The following is a 21,584-nucleotide window of genomic DNA, read 5'->3' as shown; positions in this document are numbered from 1 at the left end:
TATAACTAAAGCATGAGTCTAGTAAAGCATGGATATAATGCAAGTCAGAAATCACATTTCATTAAGCAGGTATTCACAATAAAATTCAATGTGCGCATGAAAGTATTTGTTTTGATATTTAACCCCCTGCAGGTACTCACAAAAGCAGCTCCGAGTCAAGACCGAGACCGTACGAGGGTTTATTATTGTATGTATTTTAGTAACCAATACAACTAGACAGTCACTAAAACCATATGGGACGGTATAATGACTGAGAGAGACTTTACCAAGAAGTGTTTTAGTAAGGATGCATCATAACCTTCTGCAGAAGTTTGAAAACTACCAACCTAGAATATACTTGCGATAGATCTTGTCTCTTACCTCCGATTATCAAGAACGTCGAGTTATTGTTCCTCCAGGGGCATGTTTTCATTAACAACAGTGTCAATCAAAGTTGTAAGGTATGCACAAAGCTGAATGAGTAACCAAGTTTTCTCTTTAATTAATGCATATGCCTTTCAAGCATTCCAGGGCTTAATAGCATGTGTACCTCTTTCTGGGTAGCTAGATGATTTATAATATGTACCCACCCATTCAGTAATTGCTCTGGCATTTACGAGCACTTTGCCTATGAAGGCGGATCACTTTAAGTATGTGTATATATGCATGCATTATTCATCATTCAAAATTTCTCTAGCGTCATTAGCCCCTTTTCGAGCATTTTTCCTATGAAGGCAGATACATATATCATGCACATGAGTGGACATAACAAAATACATGTCATATGTCAAAATAATATTCAATTGACATTATTGTGGTTCCTTTAAACCTTGACTTTGTCTTTAAGCCGAATATATATTTGCACATCAGAATTCTCGAGCTTTACATATATATGTATCCATATTGCCCTTAGGGTTTTGCAAACCCTAGCTCAATGGTTGATCTTAATCATAAGTGTAAATGATTTCATGCAAACACGAAGTATTACATGAGAATTCATGATTTTATGTAAGTTATTGCATGTGTACATGAAGTAAGACATATGAGCCATTATATTTGATTTTCAGAAGAGGGCATATCGTACGAGTATTTCAATTACATAGAGTATGAGTCGACTCTTACCGAACCTGAGTCAACTCTTGCTAAGCAAAGTGATTTTCCAAGTCAATAGTGAACTTGTAAGGTACATGAGTCAACATCTGCAGACCAAGGGTCGACACCTACAGATCGGGGGTCGACATCTGTAGACAAGGGGTCAACACCTGCACAAGCTAAGAAAGGTTGGGGTTGACTTTCTCTGTAGGAGTCGAGCCTCCAAAGTATAAGGGTTATAGGGGTCGACCTTTTGCATAGTAGGGGTCGACCCTGCCAGGCCAAACCCAATAAGGAACAAGGGGTCAACCCCTATGGTGAACAAAGAATCGAGTCATTACATGGCATGAGTCAACCCTTGAGCAAGACAAAATTCATTATACTTGCAGAAATATACATTTAAAACATAATTTATGAAATAACATGCAATTTACAAGTATTTAGTATAAAAATCTACCTTTTACGTGCATGATTTGGTGAAATAGTCAAGAGTGTGTGCAGTTGTTTTGACTCTTGTAAGAAAAACTTGGCTCGTGCACTAAAAGTTGCAATGGTGCATAGGGCAAAGTTGATGGGGGCTTGGTGATGTTACAACTTAATGGTGAGTGGGGGGTGGAGCAAAGGGATTTCTAAGCAAAAAAATCAAGAAGGATTTAAGAGGGTTAGTGAAAGAGGTAAAGAGAGGGAGTGTGAGAGATCTTAGAGGGGGGGGGGGGAGGGGAGTGAGTGGAAGAAGGTACCATGTGCTGATTTTCATTCAATACATGGTGACTTGCTTTCACCAAGTGTTGAATGAAGTCAACACTTGGTGAAAGAGGTAATACATGTGAGGCTTATGCATAATGGGTTTTGGGTCTGGACTGGGTCCTATATGACCCAGTTCAGATCCAAACCATTTTTAAGTTTGGTTAGTTTACTTAGTTACATTAACTAGAACATATTCTAGTTAATATAACTAAGTCTATTTAGTTTAGTTACTTTCTAACAAAAAGAAAGATTTACCAACATATTCTTAGGTCAAATGTAATAACTTGTATGTTACTAAGTCAGTCAACACTGAACTGGACCAATATGACCTTGAAACATTTTTTGAAATACTCATTTTATGCCTAAAATTTGTCGGGCAAGTTTCAACTTTGTTTCAATTCTGTTTTTCATGAAACAAAGACTATCTTTCTCGATTTTTCAATACAAATACAACCATATATTTAAAAATTATAAAATAGGTTTTTAAAATTATGATTTTTCCCTTAACCATCTTGTATTCCTTGAAATTAAACATAGTTTCCAAAAAATTTATCATAAACCAGTTTTATAAAATTTTAACTAAGAAACATTTCTTTATTTAATATATCACAAAAACAGTACAAAATTGCAGTTGTTACATAAAAAATGGGAACCCTAGAGGGCTTATGGTTTTGACTCGAAACATGAAAGCTATAGTCATGTATTTCAACTTTCTAACGACTACAATAACACAATTTTCGACGTCAGGTCAGAGAGATACTGATCTGAGAAGAAAAACTGTTGTGCAAAAAGTCACATATTTGGGAGAAAGTTCACATATATAGAAAGTTCTTATGTGTGAGGAGTAAAAAAGTCTTTTTAAATCTAGATATTTGTGATTTTGAACATGGGAAGAATATTGAAAATTGTAAAGCATTTAGATAAACGTGACAAATTAGCCGTACAATAAAGTTATTTTTTGATGAATATATCAGTCAGAGTTGCCTTTTCCCATGTTAATCTCGGCCTGATTTAGCATTCTATGTACCATCTTTCAATAATTGGTTGTTTTCCCACATCATCATTCATAATTGGAATTTTTTTTTTTATTCATATCTTATGGTTATCGTGAATAAGGATGCAGATGGGTTGGATCCATGATGGAAGTTTTGCAATTATGCTTATGGATCGTTCAAGATTTGCAACACTACCACTTTATTCAATTCTTAATTGGATTGAATTAGAGTTACAACAATATTAGGAGCCAAATTCTGATTATGGATCCTATTCCCTCTGTATGATTCAAGAAGAGACAACGGGAGCTTTGTATTCCTTCTCCCACAGGCATCACCATTGCAGTAGCTGTCAATGCCAAAGATCCACAAACTCGTCAAGGGCGTCTATGACCAAAGTGTGGCCACTATGGAAAGATAGGTCACATTAAGGCTAAATGCTATCATCTCATGGGCTTCCCAAATCGTTTGGAGGTTCATCCAATGACCATATCAAGGCCAATGCAAATGCCAATGTTGTTGCTTGTGATGCCCAAAAGCCTTCCAATCTGGTACCCGAAATCTCACCGGATCTATATCAAAAGTTCATGGAGTTTATGGCCCAAGGTAAATAAGTTCCTCAAGCTAACCGAGCAGGTAATCTCTCTAATCCCTCGGCCCTCATGTCTATGACTCGATCATGAGGTGCAATTGATCATATTTCAGATTCATTGATCAGTTTTGTTTCCCCCATTGAAACCACACATCCACTTGTCGGCCTCCATAATGGGCAGTCGTCTCAAGTCACCCACATGGGAGACGCCCCTCTTTCTTCTGAGATTTCACAATCTCGTGTCCTATGTATCCCAAACCTCATTTTCAAAATGATGTCCGTCAGCAAACTCACTCGTGATTAGAGGTGGCAATCGGGTCGGGTTGGCGGGTCAGTATACCTCAACACGAACCCGACCCATTTATTAAACGGGTCGGCTGTGGCAAAAACGAACCCGACCCATTTATTAAACGGGTAATCCGACATGACACGGTTAACCTGTTTAATAAACGGGTCGGGTCAGGTAAACGGGTTGGGTTCGGGTTGACCCGACCCACCTAACCCGTTTATTAAACGGGTTGGTGGGTTGGCATACCCCTAACACGAACCCGACCCGTTTATTAAACGGGTTAGGTGAGTCGACCCGTTTACAACACGAACCCGTTTAAGCCAAACCCGAACCCAGCTAAGAAGCAGGTTGACGGGTCGTGTCAGAAATTGCCACCCCTACTCATGATCTTGATTGTCTCGTTATTTTGACAACGATTCTTGTGCTTTTCAGGACTGCAGAAGATTGGATCTGGGTAGATCGCAAAACGGGCTCTATGTTTTTTAGGTAGATGGTAATATGGCATTACAAGTTTCTGTTAACAAGTCCAGACTTTGGCATACTCTAGATTAAATTCCTTGGTTAAATCTAAATGCATTGATGGGTGTGATCTTGATAATTGGTTTGTTTGTCCTCTTGCAAAGCAATCGAGATTGCTTTTTCCCAATAATACATCCTTTTCAATCAATCCATTGAGATATTTGGGGTGGTTATCAAACCTCATCTTTATTGGGGCACACTATTTTTTAATTGTTGATGATTTCAGCCGATCCATGTGGGTATATCTTATGCGGTATAAATTACAAACATACGGTATCATGCAAAGTTTCATTTCGATGATCGTTTAATTTGCACATTCAAAATATTAGGAGTTTATAGATCTGAATTTCTTTCTAGTGATATGCAGTCTTATTTTTGTAATAAGGGCATCAACCATCAAAGGAGTTATGTCTCAACACCACAATGGTGTTGAAGAACACGGGGATCTCCTTAATGTTGGCCATGCCCTTTGTTTTCAATCTAACATGCTTTTAAAATTTTGAGAGGATGGAGTTTTTCTACACATTCATTATAAGAAAAAAACTTTATATGGAGTTTTTCATAATAAAGAACTCGATCATTTAAGAGTTTTTGGGTGTCTTTGTTTTGCTCATCGTGTGCATTGTACTCATAAATTTGACACTTGTGTGTGAGAAAGTGTGTGTTTATAGGATACCCTTATGGACAAGCTGGATACAAACCATATAATCTTAAAAAACACGTCACCTTTGTTAACAGGGATGTGAAATTTTTTGAGTTTGATTTTCCTTTTTAAAATGAGTATGCTCATGACAAGGGTGATCATGGGAACATCCCATTGTTCGTCATGAATTCAGTTGATATGGACTTTCAAATCTAGACCCAAGAACCTAATCCAAGCTAAGATCCAAATCAAAGTCTGGATCTGAATCCTAATTTAGACCAACAACCTGAACCGAATCAAGATCCAATTCTCAATCTGGATCAAGGTTTTAACCGCAATCAAAATCCAACTTCTGACCATGATGCCTAGATAAGATGTTCTTCTAGACCACGTCATTTAACAAAATACCTCAAAGATTATCAATACTGTGTTGCTTCACCTGAATTTCAATCCAAAGTTTTAAGAGAAGGAAATGAAAACAGTACCTGATATCTCCTTTCCAGTTCTCTCTTACAAAAAAGTGTTCACATTCTCATAAAGTCTTCCAGCCATCATCCAAAACAGTGAAGCACAAAATTTTTACCAAGCTACGTAACACCAACATTAGAAAGATGTTATGATTGTCAACATCGAACAGAACAACACCTGGACGGTTACTAAGTTACCTAAAGTAAAATATAAGTTGGATGGACCCATTAAGCAGTATAAGACCCGTTTAGTGTAAATTGTAAAAGGGTAATACTCAGGTGGAAAATCTAAATTATCATGAAACATTTTTTTCATATTGCTTAACTTGTTACCGTTCGTTGTTTGCTTATTCCTGCTATACGAAATTGACATCTTTACCAAATTAATGTGAACAATACTTTCCTCCACAACGATCTTGATGAAGAAGTTTACATGAAAATGCCTTTGGGATTTTTTAGAAAAGGGGGCATCGTGTTTATCGTTTGAACAAGTCCATGTATGTACTAAAGCAGTCTTCACATAATTGGTTCTCCAAATTCACTTCTATGCTTGAGAAATTGGTCTTTTGCGAAATTGCTCCAATGTCATGTCTTTATTTATATATATATATATATATATATATATATATATTAGGTCTTTTGTGATATGCCACCTAGAGAAAAACATGGCAGTAAAAAAGAAACCAAAGGCCCACCTCGAAGCATGAATCAAATTATGGTAAGATGTATAATGAAATAAGTTATGTGAGTGTACAATTAGTGATACCACATGTATGTGTTTATATTCAATTGTAATTGAGTTGTAAAGAAAAAGAGTTGCCCGGGCATGATTTTTCATAGACACTTAGTTGAGCAGTGATGCACGTGTTATGATTGCATGTTTGTTTTTCTATTTTTTTGTATGTCGACTTATTTGAATCTAACATAAATGTATCATATATTTAGAAATATTTGTTTTAAGAATTATTGAAAATCACAAATGATATATGGTAGCAGGTATGAAACTACCAAAATCATTTACCTTACCTCGTATTTCTTAGTGAGTCTCGAAAGCGACAACCCTCTTATTTTTCTATAGACTAAGATAAACTAATTGTTTGACATAGTTTACAACTACTGATCAAATTTTTCTCTATGAAATAAAAGGCTTGTTCTTTCTTGGAGAACCAAAACTTGTATCTTTATGAAGAATGTGATAAAGGTATTCGTTAAACAATATTGCATACTTACATTTATGTTTACACTACATATGATGTGTGATTATATCTTCAACTTGATTTATGTTGCATGTATTAATTTCTCTCAACTAAGGCAATCAACACTAGGTTCTGTGTAAAATAAATATAAAAGCGAAGGAGTTAAGACTATACAATTCCATGGGGACCACAACTCATGCTGGTGAGAACATTAAATCTCTAGTATGGAGAAAAATTTATTCAATAATGTCTTTATTTTTCTCTCATATTAAATTGGATTAATGTTAAGTTCCAAATTTGTTTTTTTGCAGAGTGTTATGGCTATGATACGTACTCTGATTCGATGGTTTGTCCCGTGAATGGTGTTTCTTAATAAGATAACAGACAATTACTTTGCACATGTTTGTTAACTCAACATGTATATGAACATATTGTTAACTTTATATATGATTATTATATGGTTGATTGTGATATGTTTGTCTTACTGTACATGCAGTACTTGAGCAGAAACATGAAACTAAATTTCATGCAAATACATGTTTATGTCTAATTTTATTATATTTTTGGGTTATAAATTAATTATTTATTTGCTAATAACCTTCTTTTTCATATTGATGCAACATACTGCAAAAAAGCATATAGATAAATACTATAAAAAATTAAAGAAAAAGGAGATACAAAAAAGCAAGCTCAAGAGAAGATAGAGGAAGAGACAATAAAGCAAAGCAAACTGCAACACAATACAAATGCAAGAGAAGCGAAGCCAACTATTACTGAAGGCCCACATGCTAAACAAAAGGCAGATGAAGACAAACAAAAGAAAGCAGATAAGGAGGCACTGAAGGACCTTGATGAGGAAGTTGAGATGTGGAATCTAATTAGTCATTGTTGATATGTAATCAGATGTTTTGTGAATTTGACACTTACATTAACCTGTGATTACTAATGAATTTTTACTATATATCACCTTTTTTATTTAAATTTTATTGTGATTACAAAGTTATGTAAATGGTTATCTTGATATGAGCAAGTTCTGATAACCATGGTGATGTCCTCATATATTGTTATGTGAAACAGAGGACATTCACAAATATAAGTCATAGTTCACAAATACATGTTTGAGTCTGCAAAATATACGGTTCAAACGTCCTAACCTTTACAACTCTTGAATGAGGATGAGGTTCGCATGTTTGAGTCAAAAATTTATACAACTGACGACCTTCACATGTTAATTTCATGCATATCTCCTTTAGGTATACAATAAATTCAATTAAAAAAATAACATATGCAAATACATGCTTGAATTTGCAAATATATGATGCAAATATCTCGACCTTTACAACTGTTTATTGAGGATGAGGTTCATATGTTCGTGTCACAAATTTGTGAAACTAAGGACCTTTACGCGTTAATTGCATGCAAATATCCTTTAAGTATATAATAACTTAAAATTAAAAAATAACCTCTGCAAATACATGACTATGTTTGCAAATATGTGATGTGAATGTCTCGACCTTCACAACTCGTGCATGAGGACGAGGTCGTTATGTTTACATATGGAACTAAAGACATTTATACGTTAATTGCACGTGGATCTCCTTTAAATATACAATAACTTAAATTTGAAAAATGAAATTAGCAAATAAATGCCCATATTCACAAATAAGTGATGCGAACATCTTGACCTTCACAACTCTTGCATGAAGATGAGATTCACATGTTCATACCACAAATTTATGAAACTAAGGACCTTCATGCATAAATTGCATACAGATCTCCTTTAAGTATACAATAACTTAAAATTGAAAAATGACCTCTGCAAATACATGCCTACATTCGCGAATATGTGATGTTAAAGCCCCAACCTTCACAACTCTTGAATGAGGAAGAGGTCCACATGTTCACGTCACAAATTTACAGAATTAAGGACCATCATGCATTAATTTCATGTGGATCTCTTTTAAGTATGCAATAACTTAAATTTGAAAAATTATTTTCGCAAATACATGCTTTTATTCACAAATATATGAAGCGAGTGTCCCAACCTTTGCAACTCTCAAAGATTGATATCTGCAAATATGTATCCACTTTTGCAAATATGATTTCAAATTTACAAATATGTGTTGATTGTATGCAAACCTCATTTTTTTTCCAGTTGTGAATGTCTTGAGGTTTGCACATTTTAATGTGTGAATGTCATCTAATTGATAAAGTTAAGTCTTCAATTGTGAATGTCCTAAGGTTTGGAGACTCTGACATGTGAATGTCGTCCAATTGATATGGTTAAGCCCTCATTTGATTATCTCATACGATTCATACACTCTGTTATGCGAATAGCGTTCAATTGTTAAGGTTTATATCAGAGTTTGCAAATAACATAAGGCCATTCACATAATGTTCTCACATTCACACACTTTGAAATAAACCATATCAGCATTCAAATACAATTTAAACCTCTATTATTTTACATACATTCGTACATTCATAATAAAAAAACCTATTAGAATTTTTATATACATCCACACATCTACAATATATACATTCAAATATTGACACATTTACAGTAAAAAAAAACTTGTTATAATTTATATTATATATACATTAACACATTTACAGTAAAAAAACTATTACAATTTACATATACATCTATGTATTCACAATATATGCATTTAAATAATGAAACAAAAGTATATACAAACAAAAGTATACCAATTTAAACATATCATTCAATTACAACAAAAGTATATACAAATTATAACTGTTTATGAATTTATCTATACAACATAAAATTATTCATGAATTTGATCACAACAACGAGAAATCCAGGGTTGTAGACACCCAAATTTTACTAAGATATTTTTTTGCACAAAATTTCATCTTTTTCCCTAAGCAAGGCACCTTCAATCTTATTTTTGCCCTCCACGGCGATCTCTTTCAGGCTTTTGACCAAAAGAATAGTTAAAGAAGAGATTCCTAGCTTTTCAATGAGCTAAAAATCAGGTCAATATAACATCAAGATTCAAATTTATAGCCAAAACAACTTTTCAGTCTTAGATGACATGTTATATTGTCGGCAACCCTATTGAATTATTGTTAGATCTACCTTGAATTGTTGTCATCTTTGCTTTGTTGTCACCATCATCTTAAAATTATCGTTATTGTCCTAGAAGTGTCGTTAGAGGACCTTTCATTTGGAAAGATGATGTCATCCACCACTAATGACACCTTAAGTTGTCATTAGGAAGGTCGCTGATTATCACTGTGGCTGACTCGAGTAATTAGTTGTTGTTAATGACTACCTCTAATGATAACTAAATTGTTGTTAAGTCTAGAGTTGTCATTAATGCCACCTGTCGTCAGCGTCTACCGATACCAGCCTATTATCCGCTTTATTTTTTTAGTGCTTCAAAATCTCATTTGGAAACCTTCTCATTCCCCAAAACCCATTACTTTGATAAATCTCCCTCCAAGGCAACAAACCTTGGACAAACCTCAACTTTTCGTTCAAAGGCAACTCATTTAGCAGTCGTCAATCTAGATGGATCCTAGATACATAGAAAATGTATCTGGATCTAACTAAAAAACTATAAATATGAAGGCATCCCTCCTATTTTAGCATATGGCATTTTCCTGACCCTATTCTGAAGATCTGGTATTTGTTTCGCCTAGCACTAATACTCTGTTAAAATCCCGGTAGACCCTAACCTAGACTAGTCGATCAAGTCAAGCCTAGCCTATGGCCAAAGTCCCTTGTCTCACCTCCTTTTTTGGAGTCAGAGCCTAGTCGACGTGTCACCTGTACTCCCTCACATTTGTCAACCATAGAATGGGCTACCTAAGCCGGATGTGAGATTTGATTTTCATTTCTGTTCGTATTTCATTTATTTTATGCAGTTTTTAAGTTTTGATAGTCCTAAAATCATATGTTATTTGTTTATGTGTTTTTTTCCTGAGTTTTGGTGGCTCTCGCCACCGAACTCATTTTCTTCTAGGTATCGCATATGAGGTACAGATCTTTGCAACGCCGTCGCTCCGAAAACAAAGATCAAGGGTTTCTGGTTCAACTGAATTCTGGTTATCAAAGGAGTAAATACACTTTACCTTGAAAAATGGTCTCCACATTCTTTCAAAGTTCATATCCGATTTTAGGTCCATTATCAACAACAACAACAACAACAACTACGCCTTCATCCCAAAACAATTGGGGTTAGCGATATGAACCAAAAAAGAAATTCATTTTGGGTCTTCCACATGAATCCTTTTCCTCCAATCATTTCTATCCAACGCCATGTCCTCGGTGAGGTTCAAAGCATTCATATCCTTTCCTATCATCTCCATCCAAGTCTTCCTAGGCCTACCCCGACCTCTTTTAACTAATATATTTTCCCATTTCTCCAACCTTCTAACTGGAGCATCATTAGGCCTTCGCCGAATATGTCCAAACCACCGTAAACGATTCTCTCGCATCTTATTTTCAATGGGTGCAACACCTACCTTCTTACGTATCTCTTCGTTCCGAATCTTATCTTTTATTGTATTTCCACACATCCATCTAAGCATCGGCATCTCAGCTACACTCATTTTTTGAATATGATGTCTCTTGGCAGCCCAACATTCCGTACCATATAGTAAAGCGGGTCTAATAGTCGTCCTATAAAACTTTCCCTTCAACCGCAATGGCATTCTACGATCGCATAATACTCCAGTAGCACTTTTCCATTTCATCCACCCAACCTTTATCCTATGATTTACATCTCCATCAATTTCTCCATACTTTTGAATGATGGATCCCAAATATTTGAAATAATCATTCACCGGTATATCTTGCTCACCAAGCTTCACTACACTCCCATCACTACTTCGTTGCTTACTAAACCGACATTCCATATATTCAGTCTTACTCTTACTCAACTTAAAACCTCTAGCTTCCAATGTCTGTCTCCATAATTCTAACTTAGCATTAACCCCAGCTCTAGACTCATCAATCAAAACAATATCATCAGCAAACAACATACACCACGGTACATTTTCTTGAATTGATCTCGTAAGCTCATCCATCACTATCGCAAATAGGAAAGGGCTTAAAGCAGATCCTTGATGCAACCCAACCGTTATCGGAAAATTGGTTGTCACCCCTCCACAAGTGCGGACATTGGTTACTACTCCTTCATACATATCTTTAATTATACTAATGTACTTGAGAGAAACACCTTTCTTCATCATTGTCCACCAGAGAACGTCCCTAGGTACTCTATCGTATGCCTTCTCTAAATCAATAAAAACCATATGCAAATCTTTGTTCCTCTCTCTATATCTTTCAATAAGTTGTCTAAGAAGATGTATAGCTTCCATAGTTGATCTTCCAGGCATAAAACCAAATATAAAGAAAAAAAATATCTTTTAGTGAAAAAACTCCTTGTTTTTGTTTTCAAAATCTGAGAGAGATCCACAAAATGACAATCACGATGGGACCGTTCGTTTAACTCCAAGATTTGAGTCTCTGGAAAATCTTCATTACGAGTAGGGATGGCAGTGGACCGAGGGAAAGCGGGGCCCCACCCCGCCTCACCTCGTTTGGACCGGGGATGAAGGGTATGAAACAGGGATGGAGGCAGGGACGAAAGTTAAAATCCATGCCCCGCCCCGACCACTTTTCCTTGCAATATCCCCGCCCCGAGCACTTTTCCTTGCAATATCCCCGCCCCGCTCCGCCTCATCCCCGTTTGAACTGGGGATGGAGGACATGAAACGGGGATGAAGGCGGGGGTGGAGGATAAAATCCATCCCCGCCAGGGAGGCGGGGTGAGGGTGGAGGATAAAATCTTGAGGCGGGGCGAGGGTGGAGACCTTGTCCCGCGCCCCGCCCCACTGCCATCCCTAATTACGAGGTTAGTAGTTTCGTTGTTTTGTGATTTTCGGATATTGGATCCATAATTCTATTTTTCTATATTATGTTCTCTCAAACATTGTCAGATTGACAGTCATATCTCTCCATTCTTAAGTCAGTTTTCGACGTTCTTAGACTCGTTGGAAAGCAGACAAACACAGCTACGTTTCACATGTTCATCTCGTCTTCAGATTCTGTCTCTGCTGCCTTTGAAAACAAGTATGATCAGTGAGAAACAAATATTTCAATGACCATTTCTTGCTGAAAATACCTGCCCTTTTTTCTGTATCTCAGCGACCCTGTATCAAAAACTCATTTTTTTTGGCTCACTAAAAAGCTAAGATAAAGATCTAGATTTGTCTAGTTTTTAGATGGAGCAGAAAACCCCTCTAGGGTTTTGTTTTTTCAAGTCAAAATTGAGTTACAATATTTTTCCGTGCAGTGAAATAGTCAACTAGTCTTCGTTCATGGAGGCTTATCTCACCAACTGCTCGTCGGATCGCTGTGATTCTGTTGGCATTGAAAAGATCACATATTCCTCTTTCTCAGTTTTTTTTGCTGTGTTATTTTCGATGCTAGTGATTAGAAAATAGGTAGTATCAGTCAAAAAAGGTGCAACAATATCTGTTCAACAATTGTTTCAAGAACATTCCAAAGGCTATATCTCGACATCCGTCAATCGGTTTCTAGCATGCCATACGCCGTTGAAAATATCTTTTTATTTTTATTTTATTTGTTAAGAGTTTTTAAATTTTGTTATGTTTAGAATAAAAAAACAGTAGCAATGTCTGTTACTGTTTCTTGACTTGGATTTTTTTTTGGAAAAATACCCCTTTTTACAGATTAAATTTAATTTTCTTTGGGTTTTGGAGCCCCGACCCCTTTAAACCATGTCTGTATCTTGCTTTTTTGTATTATGTGTGGTGTTTGGATTCAAATATACCTTTTAGATAAGGTTCATATCCGGATTCAAAGATCCGATCCATCATGTTTTCTCACGTGAAAATTGTTTCGGATGAAAAACTATAATGTTTTTTCTTGCATGTTTCTTTCTCGTTTTTGGGGTAGACACAATAGGTAGATTGTGTGTTTGCTTTGTTGTTCTAGAATTAGGAAAGTAACTTAGAAAAAAATCATTAAAAATTTGCATAACACGTAGAATTTCTTTGAAAAATATAAAACTTTTAACAAGTTAGAAAATCATTTTCATTGAAAACAATGCATTGCTTGACTATGTTCTTTCATTTTTATCCTCTTTCTTGAGACTTTGAATGTAGAGACTCTGTTTTTTTATGTAAAATTTTAAAACCTTCCAACCACTTCTGTCATTCTTTTATCTTTGAATCTTTCCACTAATACTAGAAACCATCAAGGTATAATTTTTACTTACCAAATTTGCTTAAACAAAAACTATTTTGGTTAGGGATGACAGTGGACCGGGGGAAAGCGGGGCCCCCCGTTTGGACCGGGGATGAAGGGTATGAAACGGGGATGGAGGCGGGGGTGGAGGATAAAATCCATCCCCGCCGCGGAGGCGGGGCAGGGGTGGACGTGCACTTTTCCCCGCCCCGCCCCGTCCCCGCCACGATCCTCGCCTCATCCCCGCCCCGACCACTTTTCCCCGCAATATCCCCACCCCGCCTCATCCCCGTTTGGACCGGGGATGAAGGGTATGAAACGGGGATGGAGGCGGGGGTGGAGGATAAAATCCATCCCCGCCGTGGAGGCGGGGCGGGGGTGGAGACCTTGTTCCCCGCCCCGCCCCGCCCCACTGCCATCCCTAATTTTGGTAAGGTATATTATAAAATCTCATCCATTTAACATCCCTACTTCGAACTATATTGGGAGAATCAAGCCATATTTAATTCTAAAACCGTATCCGCTCTTCCATGCAACTTTCCAATAGCTATAAAAAAACATATTAAAGTAGAACAATAAGAACCCTTCTCAAGCGTGTCTAATGCTTACTTTTCAGTTTTAATTCTTTTGGATTGCACTTTTATTTCCTCATGCATGATAGCAAAAAAAAGGGGGGAAATTTTATTTATAGGATAACTTTTTATTCCTATTTCCAAATACTAGCCATACAGTTCTAAAATACCAAAAATAACGAAAACTTTTTTTGAAACTGCCAAACAAGGGCTTGCTATTATGATTGTCCTTTAATTTGAATTAAATCATGAGTCAAATTACAGCAGTGACCTTTAATATTAAACTTTCACACAGTTTTTTTTTAAAGAATAAGTACTTTTAAGTTTTCTTTAGACAATACAAGGAACCAAAAAAGCCTCACGTTTTTCAATAGAGTGACATGTGGTTGTATTATTAATACATGGATCCGGGTATAGTTTGTGAAATTTTATACCAGACCCTGGTTTGATCCGAGTTCTGATTAAGGCCCACAATTTTTCAATGTAAAAATGATAAAAAAATATTATTTTACCGGGTATCGCCCGAGTCTGGTTCATATAATTTTTATCGGGTTTGGGTATGGTTTCTCTTTGATAGATCCGATTAAACCTGAGTCTGAATCGGATACCATACCCCAAAAATTGAGATTAGGTCTGGTTCCACATGGGTCCGGACTAAACCCGAGCCGTTGACACCCCTACGCCAAAGCCCTTCGGGGCGCTATGCGTGGACTTACACTTTCTGTGCGAACACATGGCGTGATCATCAGCGGGTTACGTGGTCTCGGTGGCTTCCTTCTTAGTTCTTACGTCCAGAAGAAACAAACAAAGAAACAAAAAGAAGAAAGGACGCGCGGGAGGAGGAGAGCGATGCCCGAAAATATCGAAGAAATAGAAATAAAAATAAAAATCGGGAACTGCCAAAGCAGACGCTTGATATCCACGCGTCCAGAAGCTAAGGCGTCCCCATTCACGTGCGATGTGAGCCCCGCGCGGGACTCCAAAGAAAAGCGAATCCGATCTCCAGAAAGCCACCGGCAACTTTCTCTCTCTTTCTTGATCATGGATTCTCTGCTCCTTCCCTCTGCTCCTTCTTCCGAAGGCTTCTTCCGTCCCTTCTCCTCTTTTCCTCCTCCTTCCTTTGCTTTCAGCTATTACACAGTTGGCGCCTGCCGCCGATTCGATCATCATCGAGGATCGACGACGTAAGGGCTCTTGCTGCTTCGGCGCGCAATTCTTTGTGTAATTCTGTTTTTTTTTTTCGGTTTTGAAAGAATTGTTTGCGAGAGTTTTCGTGTTCGTCAATTTGCTTGCGTTCATCAATTTGTGAGACTTTCTCGTGTGATAATTCTTTCAGTCTGTTAATGAATTTATTTTTCTCTCGACAAACAAATTTTGCGATCGTTTTGTTTCGTCGACAATTCACATGGAACTCCAATTCTCGATACAGAATTCCAGGTATGAGAACTAAGTCGAAATCCCGAAGGCTTTCAAGCCGTTGTTACATTCGTCGATTCTGAAGAGTAGGTGCTTTAACCACTCTACACAAATTATAATCCCGTATTACAGATGGTACATGAAAAACACTGGTGTCTTATTATTGCTTTGTCTCGTTGACGATTGCAGCGAGATGCCGGTGGTTTTCGTGTACCGTCGGTAATGAGAGGTTATGGCTGGTGTGGAGCGGTAAAAGGACTTCAGGCTCAGTGGAAGTAGGCGGCGGGAGCGTCTTTTGGATTTCATCTAAGCGGGTGTTTAGGTTTTCCCTGGGATTCTTTTACTGAAATTGGAGTTCCATTGTCGATTCAGAAGCCCAGTAAAGAAATTCCACTGCATAACATGACAATGCACGTGTTAGCATCGATCCTATCATAAACCTAAAACCCCAATACAAAGTGCCAAAAGCCTAACAAAAACACCTGCCAGTGTTGATGGTCGGATGTCGTTCCTTTTCTAATGATTGAGTTTTTCATCCATTGGACTCTACATATTGGAATTTTATCATTTATTTAGTAAGCAACATGTTTTTAGAATTTAGATTATAAATTCTTGATATTTAGATGCATTTTTTAAAGCACTAAGAAGTGTTGGCCCACAATATTTTGTATTATAAAATTTTAAACGCACATGTTTCGAAGAACATCTCTAGATGTAAAATATTCCCGTAAAGCATATTTCTTACTAAATAGTTTATAAAAAACAAATATATAAGATCCGATCGATGAAACACTCGAACATTGAAGGAGAGCCCCAGATCATCAGCTGTTGTAGGTTTTGGACCTTCCTTTGGGGGGCTACTGAACTCCTGAACATGGATATTAAAGATTGGTTAGATGTATTAAGGATGTTTTACCAAATCAAGATTGTGAAGCTTACCTATTTGATTTAGAGATTAAACATGTAAATTCAGCATCTTCGTAATTTCCCTGGAAGCAGATCCTGATACTAAACGTATCCAAATACTAGAATTGTTATGGTACTGTTACCAAAATTTCAGATGTTAAGTTTGAGACTGGGTTTTAAGGTTTCCTATAATGTTATGTTGCCAAAATTCTTTTGTAAAGAGAACGGTGTAAACAACGTTGAAAATTCTCTGAGATATGGAGTGGGAAGTTAATTGGCAATTTTTATTAGTAAGCAATTTAGAGTTTAGACATTCTTAAAAAGCGGCATAAGTTTATGATTGCATGCAACAAACATTGGAGCAGTTAATTATGTGATAGATTGAGTTTCACTGTTTGTCAATTTTTTGAACCATAATTTTGAGCATCATGCTTTTCAGATGCCTATGCTGTTCTACAAATTTAATATCACATTCCCATAATATTGTTTCTAAATAATCTGTCAACAGCGGGCATTGAGAATAACTAAAAATATTTGTCACATTTTGGCATGTATTATGCAGATTGAGGTCAGGTATGATGGTTCCCAATAAGATAAGAATGAACGTCATCAAGAAGGCATGTGCATTCCTCATTTTTTTCAATAAAGTGCAGCAGCACTTTGTTCTTTTGTGAGTTGAGTACTAAGGGTAACCTAGTCCATGGTGTATGCATTTCAGACTTTTCCTATCAAGTGCAATGCTGCTAATGTTTATGGTCACCAATCACAGGAGACTGTGCTAGAGGTAAAGTCAAATGCTCAATTTATTTGTTTGTGTTCAGTTAAATGCAGTAATGCTCTAGCAAAAATGGTGTAGCCTCAATGGATGCTAAAATCTGGTCAAAATAGTTAGCTTTTGGTTTGTTTAAAGCTTTTTATATTACACTGCTTGGAGGCTACACAAGGCTATTGACTTTCACATGCTGAATTGTAAACTGACATTTATTAGAAATGCTGTCCAGCAAGTGTTGTTGTTGGAGGACATATTATGGCCTTCCTTTCATTAGTTATGAACTTTGTTATATTTGAATACCTCATGCTATGTTAGCTTTATGTTATAGTTCATGACACCTGTAGTGAATAATATCGGAAAATAAAAAACAATAGTTAAGGCATGCATTTGAATCAGTTAAAAATAGCTAAAAATGTAAGACATTCTTCTATTGAATCAGTGTGTTAAATATTTATATTGATGCCCAATTAAGTTTTTACATATGTAATTCATCAAACATGGAATACAGTTTAAAGTTATGTGTCTTGAAGAATACTCAAAATATGGAGAATAAACCAAAAAAAAAATGTTTTGATGATCTTTCCTTTGATGGGAGCCCAAACATCATAATGAAAAATCATGAGAGGCAATTGGCATCTAACAAAAATGTAAGGCCCTTTATACATGTTACAATCATTACAACTAAATTTATCACAACACAGCAGATAGGATAGACCAAGATGTATTAATATGCAAATTGGTTATATCCTATGTCACCTGGGTGCGGGTGTGGGTACGGGTACAGAGGGTACGACACGGTAATTCCAAAAAATGTGGGTACAGAGACACGGCTATATATATATATTAAATATCACATAAATACCAAAAAAATACAAAATAAACCGAATATAATCTAAATATATATGTTATATCTAAAATATATATTATATACTGAAAATATAATTCTAAATTATAAATTCAATACAAACTTGTATGTACGGAGGGTAAAATGGCGTGTCCAGGTGTCAACGCGTGTCGACACGGGTACGAAGGGCAAAATGGAGTGTCCGTGTAACATGGTTGACATAGCATAAGCTTAGGGACTAAATCTAAAGTTGCAGTAGATACAAATGAGAATAATAAAAATACACGAACTGAATAGGAAGATCAAGATAATCAATGTAATATATACTGCAAACACTACAACTAATAACCCATTTTTTTAACCTGAAATTCTGTACCTAAGAACTACTGGAAAACAGAACATCAAAATCTAATCTATGATTTCATAAGAAAAAAGCAAATTCGTGACTATTTTAGAGATATGACAAACATGAGGAACACAAAAACTGCCTGAGACATAATATGTTACCTAGACAAGACACGAGGTTGCACCGTCAAAATTATGAATAGAATGAGCAGATGGTTATGCAAGAAGTTGACAGAATACATTAGTTTGTTGTCATATGAAATGAATCAGTAGAATCAAGAACCTAGGGGGCCATGCTAGGTAAAGAAGTACTAAAGGATATATGCTAGAGATTCAGAATTACATGGCTGAAGTTGAGTACTGAAAGTTGGGCATGTCTAGATGGCAAAAGTCAATACAACTGTAGTCTATCTCAAATAAATGTGGAGTCTTTTATCAAGTGCACCTTAAAATTTCCGTGGTCAGTACGAGAGCTGGTAAACTTAGGTGTTGAGGTTTTACACAATTTTCTGATTTGCTAATAAAAGGATCGAAAGGGTTTATGGGGGTTGATGGCTTTGTGTGTGTGTGCATGTGGAAGGCGGGGGGGGGGGGGGGATGGTTGCGTTTTGGGTTGCAATTAAATGGTCAACAAGAAATTGCATGGGCACAATTTCCGGTTTGGCCTATGGATGGATTCGATCTACAGGCTGGCTAGCCCCAGTCGTTCCCATGAGCTTAGGGTAAATAGACTTGGCTAAAAATCTCATGTTCAATAGTATCATAATGAAAAATGGGAACCAAGTACGATGACAATTGAATCAAGCAGCGCAACTTCCTCTGATGAACCACTATCATAATGATAAAATCATGTGCATACCTTAGGATACCAATCCTCAGCTAAATGGTACTTCATCAGCACAAGAGTTCCATCTAAAGATTCTAAACTAAACCAAACTAACAATAAACCAAACAGGTCTGAAACACAGAATCAACCAAGCATCAACCTGTAAACAAGAATATTTGACTTCAATACTTTAATGCTCACTCTAGGACCTTGCAAAAATAGTAAAAACCATCTAGAGTTTGAAATATCCTTGTATCGAAATTCTCTAGATTATGACTAAATACCCTGCAAATAGTGGCCATTGTCTTAAACCATGAAATAGATACACTGAGGTTTTCCAAATGCACTAAATATAGGTCCAACATTAATCTAGATCCTTTTCATATTTTTCCTACCTCAAAAGTCAGAAAATCTAGTGAGTAAGCACCAAAAACTTCCTAAAATAGCAGCATTTTTGCAAGATCTGAAGGTACCCTGAAATAGGATTCCACTAATCATGTCTTGAAACGATCTGTAGTGGCCTTAGATGAGTCTGATCCTTTAAAAAGAAAGATCTCGAGGTAAGAACTGCTCCAACTAGGGGTTTAATTCTTTTAATCAATTTTCCTTTTAATATTTTTTTTCAATTGATGACATCAACATAGGTATAGATTAGTGTGGAAACATTATTGGAAAGGCTAGACTGTGCTTGCAGCACAAAACCTTAACTCACTAAAGCTCTAATACCATGAAATAATGAATACATAATATGGGATATGTCAAAGCATGTTTTTTTCATTGAATGACCATAAAATGAGTGCATAATTGCTATACACATTATGGAAGCGAGAGAATAAGACCTAAGTGTCTTTCAAAAGCTAAGGAAAAATTGCAGAAAAGATCAGTAAACAGTGTACACTGTATGCAGTATGCACCAATTTTCTAATAGTGTACACTTTGGACACCAACGTCATTAATGTTATTTTTTTCAAGGATCATGTGCTAGCCAGTGGTTGCCAGCAACAGTTGCTAGCATCAGTGCAATGTGTAAAACTTGAGTCTGCTTCTCTTTTTTCTTGGTTAAGATAATTTGTACTCTTGGGAAAATCAGTTGCAAGGCATTTTTCAGATGTTAAAAATAATTGAGTATAATGCTGCATAACATTTTATGCCTTTGAATATCATGACTACTGTGACTTGAAATGAACTATGCATTCAATCTAATTGGCAATAGTTGTTTGTGTTAACCATCACCACTTTTTTTCTTTTGCTTTCAGGAAGAGGCTCCCCAAAAGTTCACAACCTTTCACACTTCTCCTGGTCAGCCTTTTCCGCTAGGAGCATCAAGTATGGAGAATGGAATAAATTTTGCACTTTTTTCACAACATGCATCATCAGTCATACTTTCCTTATCCATTGAACAAAGGTAGGATTTTTTTAATTCTTAAGGGCTTGAATAAATAAATTAAAACCCAATAAGGCATCAGGTTAATTTAGTGTGATGCTTCTTAGTTGTTGATTGGAATGTAGCATGAGTTTCAAAAAGGTTCGAACCAAATAAAACAGGTTCCTGAATCTCAGGTTAATCAAGTTAGTTAATATAATAATCTATGGATGGTTGCTTCATAAATATGCAACAAGTCCATGCAACCTAGCAAATAATAGGAATCATTATATATGTCTACAATCTACATGTATATTATATATGATATCTATATACATATGTATAATAATATCTGAGGGATGGCATCATGAAGTTTGTTGAAGAGGTCAAGCAAGGTGGTCTCAAACCATGAAAGGCAACAGCAAGAACCTTGAGTCAGTTTACAGTCCTATATGTGACCACAAAAAATGACTTAAGAAATTCCACGAATATGAAAAATTATGAAAAAGTTCAAATAAAATGTTTAATATCTGAACATGGTGAATACATGTTAACCTTAAGCTGATGGATGGTATCTATCTGCATTCTTATTTAATTTAATCAATTAATGGGTAGAATCTTGATGTAAGCATTGGAATTTCATAGTGGGCCAATGAAACAGATTGTTCCCTAGTCTTTTATAAGGTAAACCAAACAAGATGAGGTGAAATACCAGTATCAGTGCTAGTTTCAATGGACCAGTCACTCAATGATTTTGATGCAAAGAATTGAAGATCCT

General features: G+C 36.3%; 1 protein-coding gene across 2 annotated transcripts in view; it reads left to right on the top strand.

Moving 5' to 3' along the window:
- The first annotated feature begins 15,254 nt into the window (after positions 1-15,254).
- Positions 15,255-21,584, top strand: part of ISA3 (isoamylase 3) — a 121,453-nt gene continuing 115,123 nt past the window's right edge. Inside the window, exons 1-4 of one of the 2 annotated variants that reach the window (XM_089988013.1) lie at positions 15,255-15,518; positions 17,219-17,273; positions 17,375-17,440; positions 20,700-20,848. In XM_089988013.1, the coding sequence (XP_089844139.1) occupies positions 15,376-15,518; positions 17,219-17,273; positions 17,375-17,440; positions 20,700-20,848 (413 nt within the window). In that variant the 5' untranslated portion in view covers positions 15,255-15,375. Of the gene's footprint in view, positions 15,519-17,218; positions 17,274-17,374; positions 17,441-20,699; positions 20,849-21,584 lie in introns of those variants that run through there. The other variant, XM_089988014.1, reaches the window with a different exon arrangement.

Source organism: Nuphar pumila, chromosome 14 (assembly GCF_984573655.1).
Source record: "Nuphar pumila chromosome 14, dmNupPumi1.hap1.1, whole genome shotgun sequence".
NCBI lineage: Eukaryota > Viridiplantae > Streptophyta > Magnoliopsida > Nymphaeales > Nymphaeaceae > Nuphar > Nuphar pumila.
This window is presented reverse-complemented; position numbering and strand designations above follow the sequence as displayed.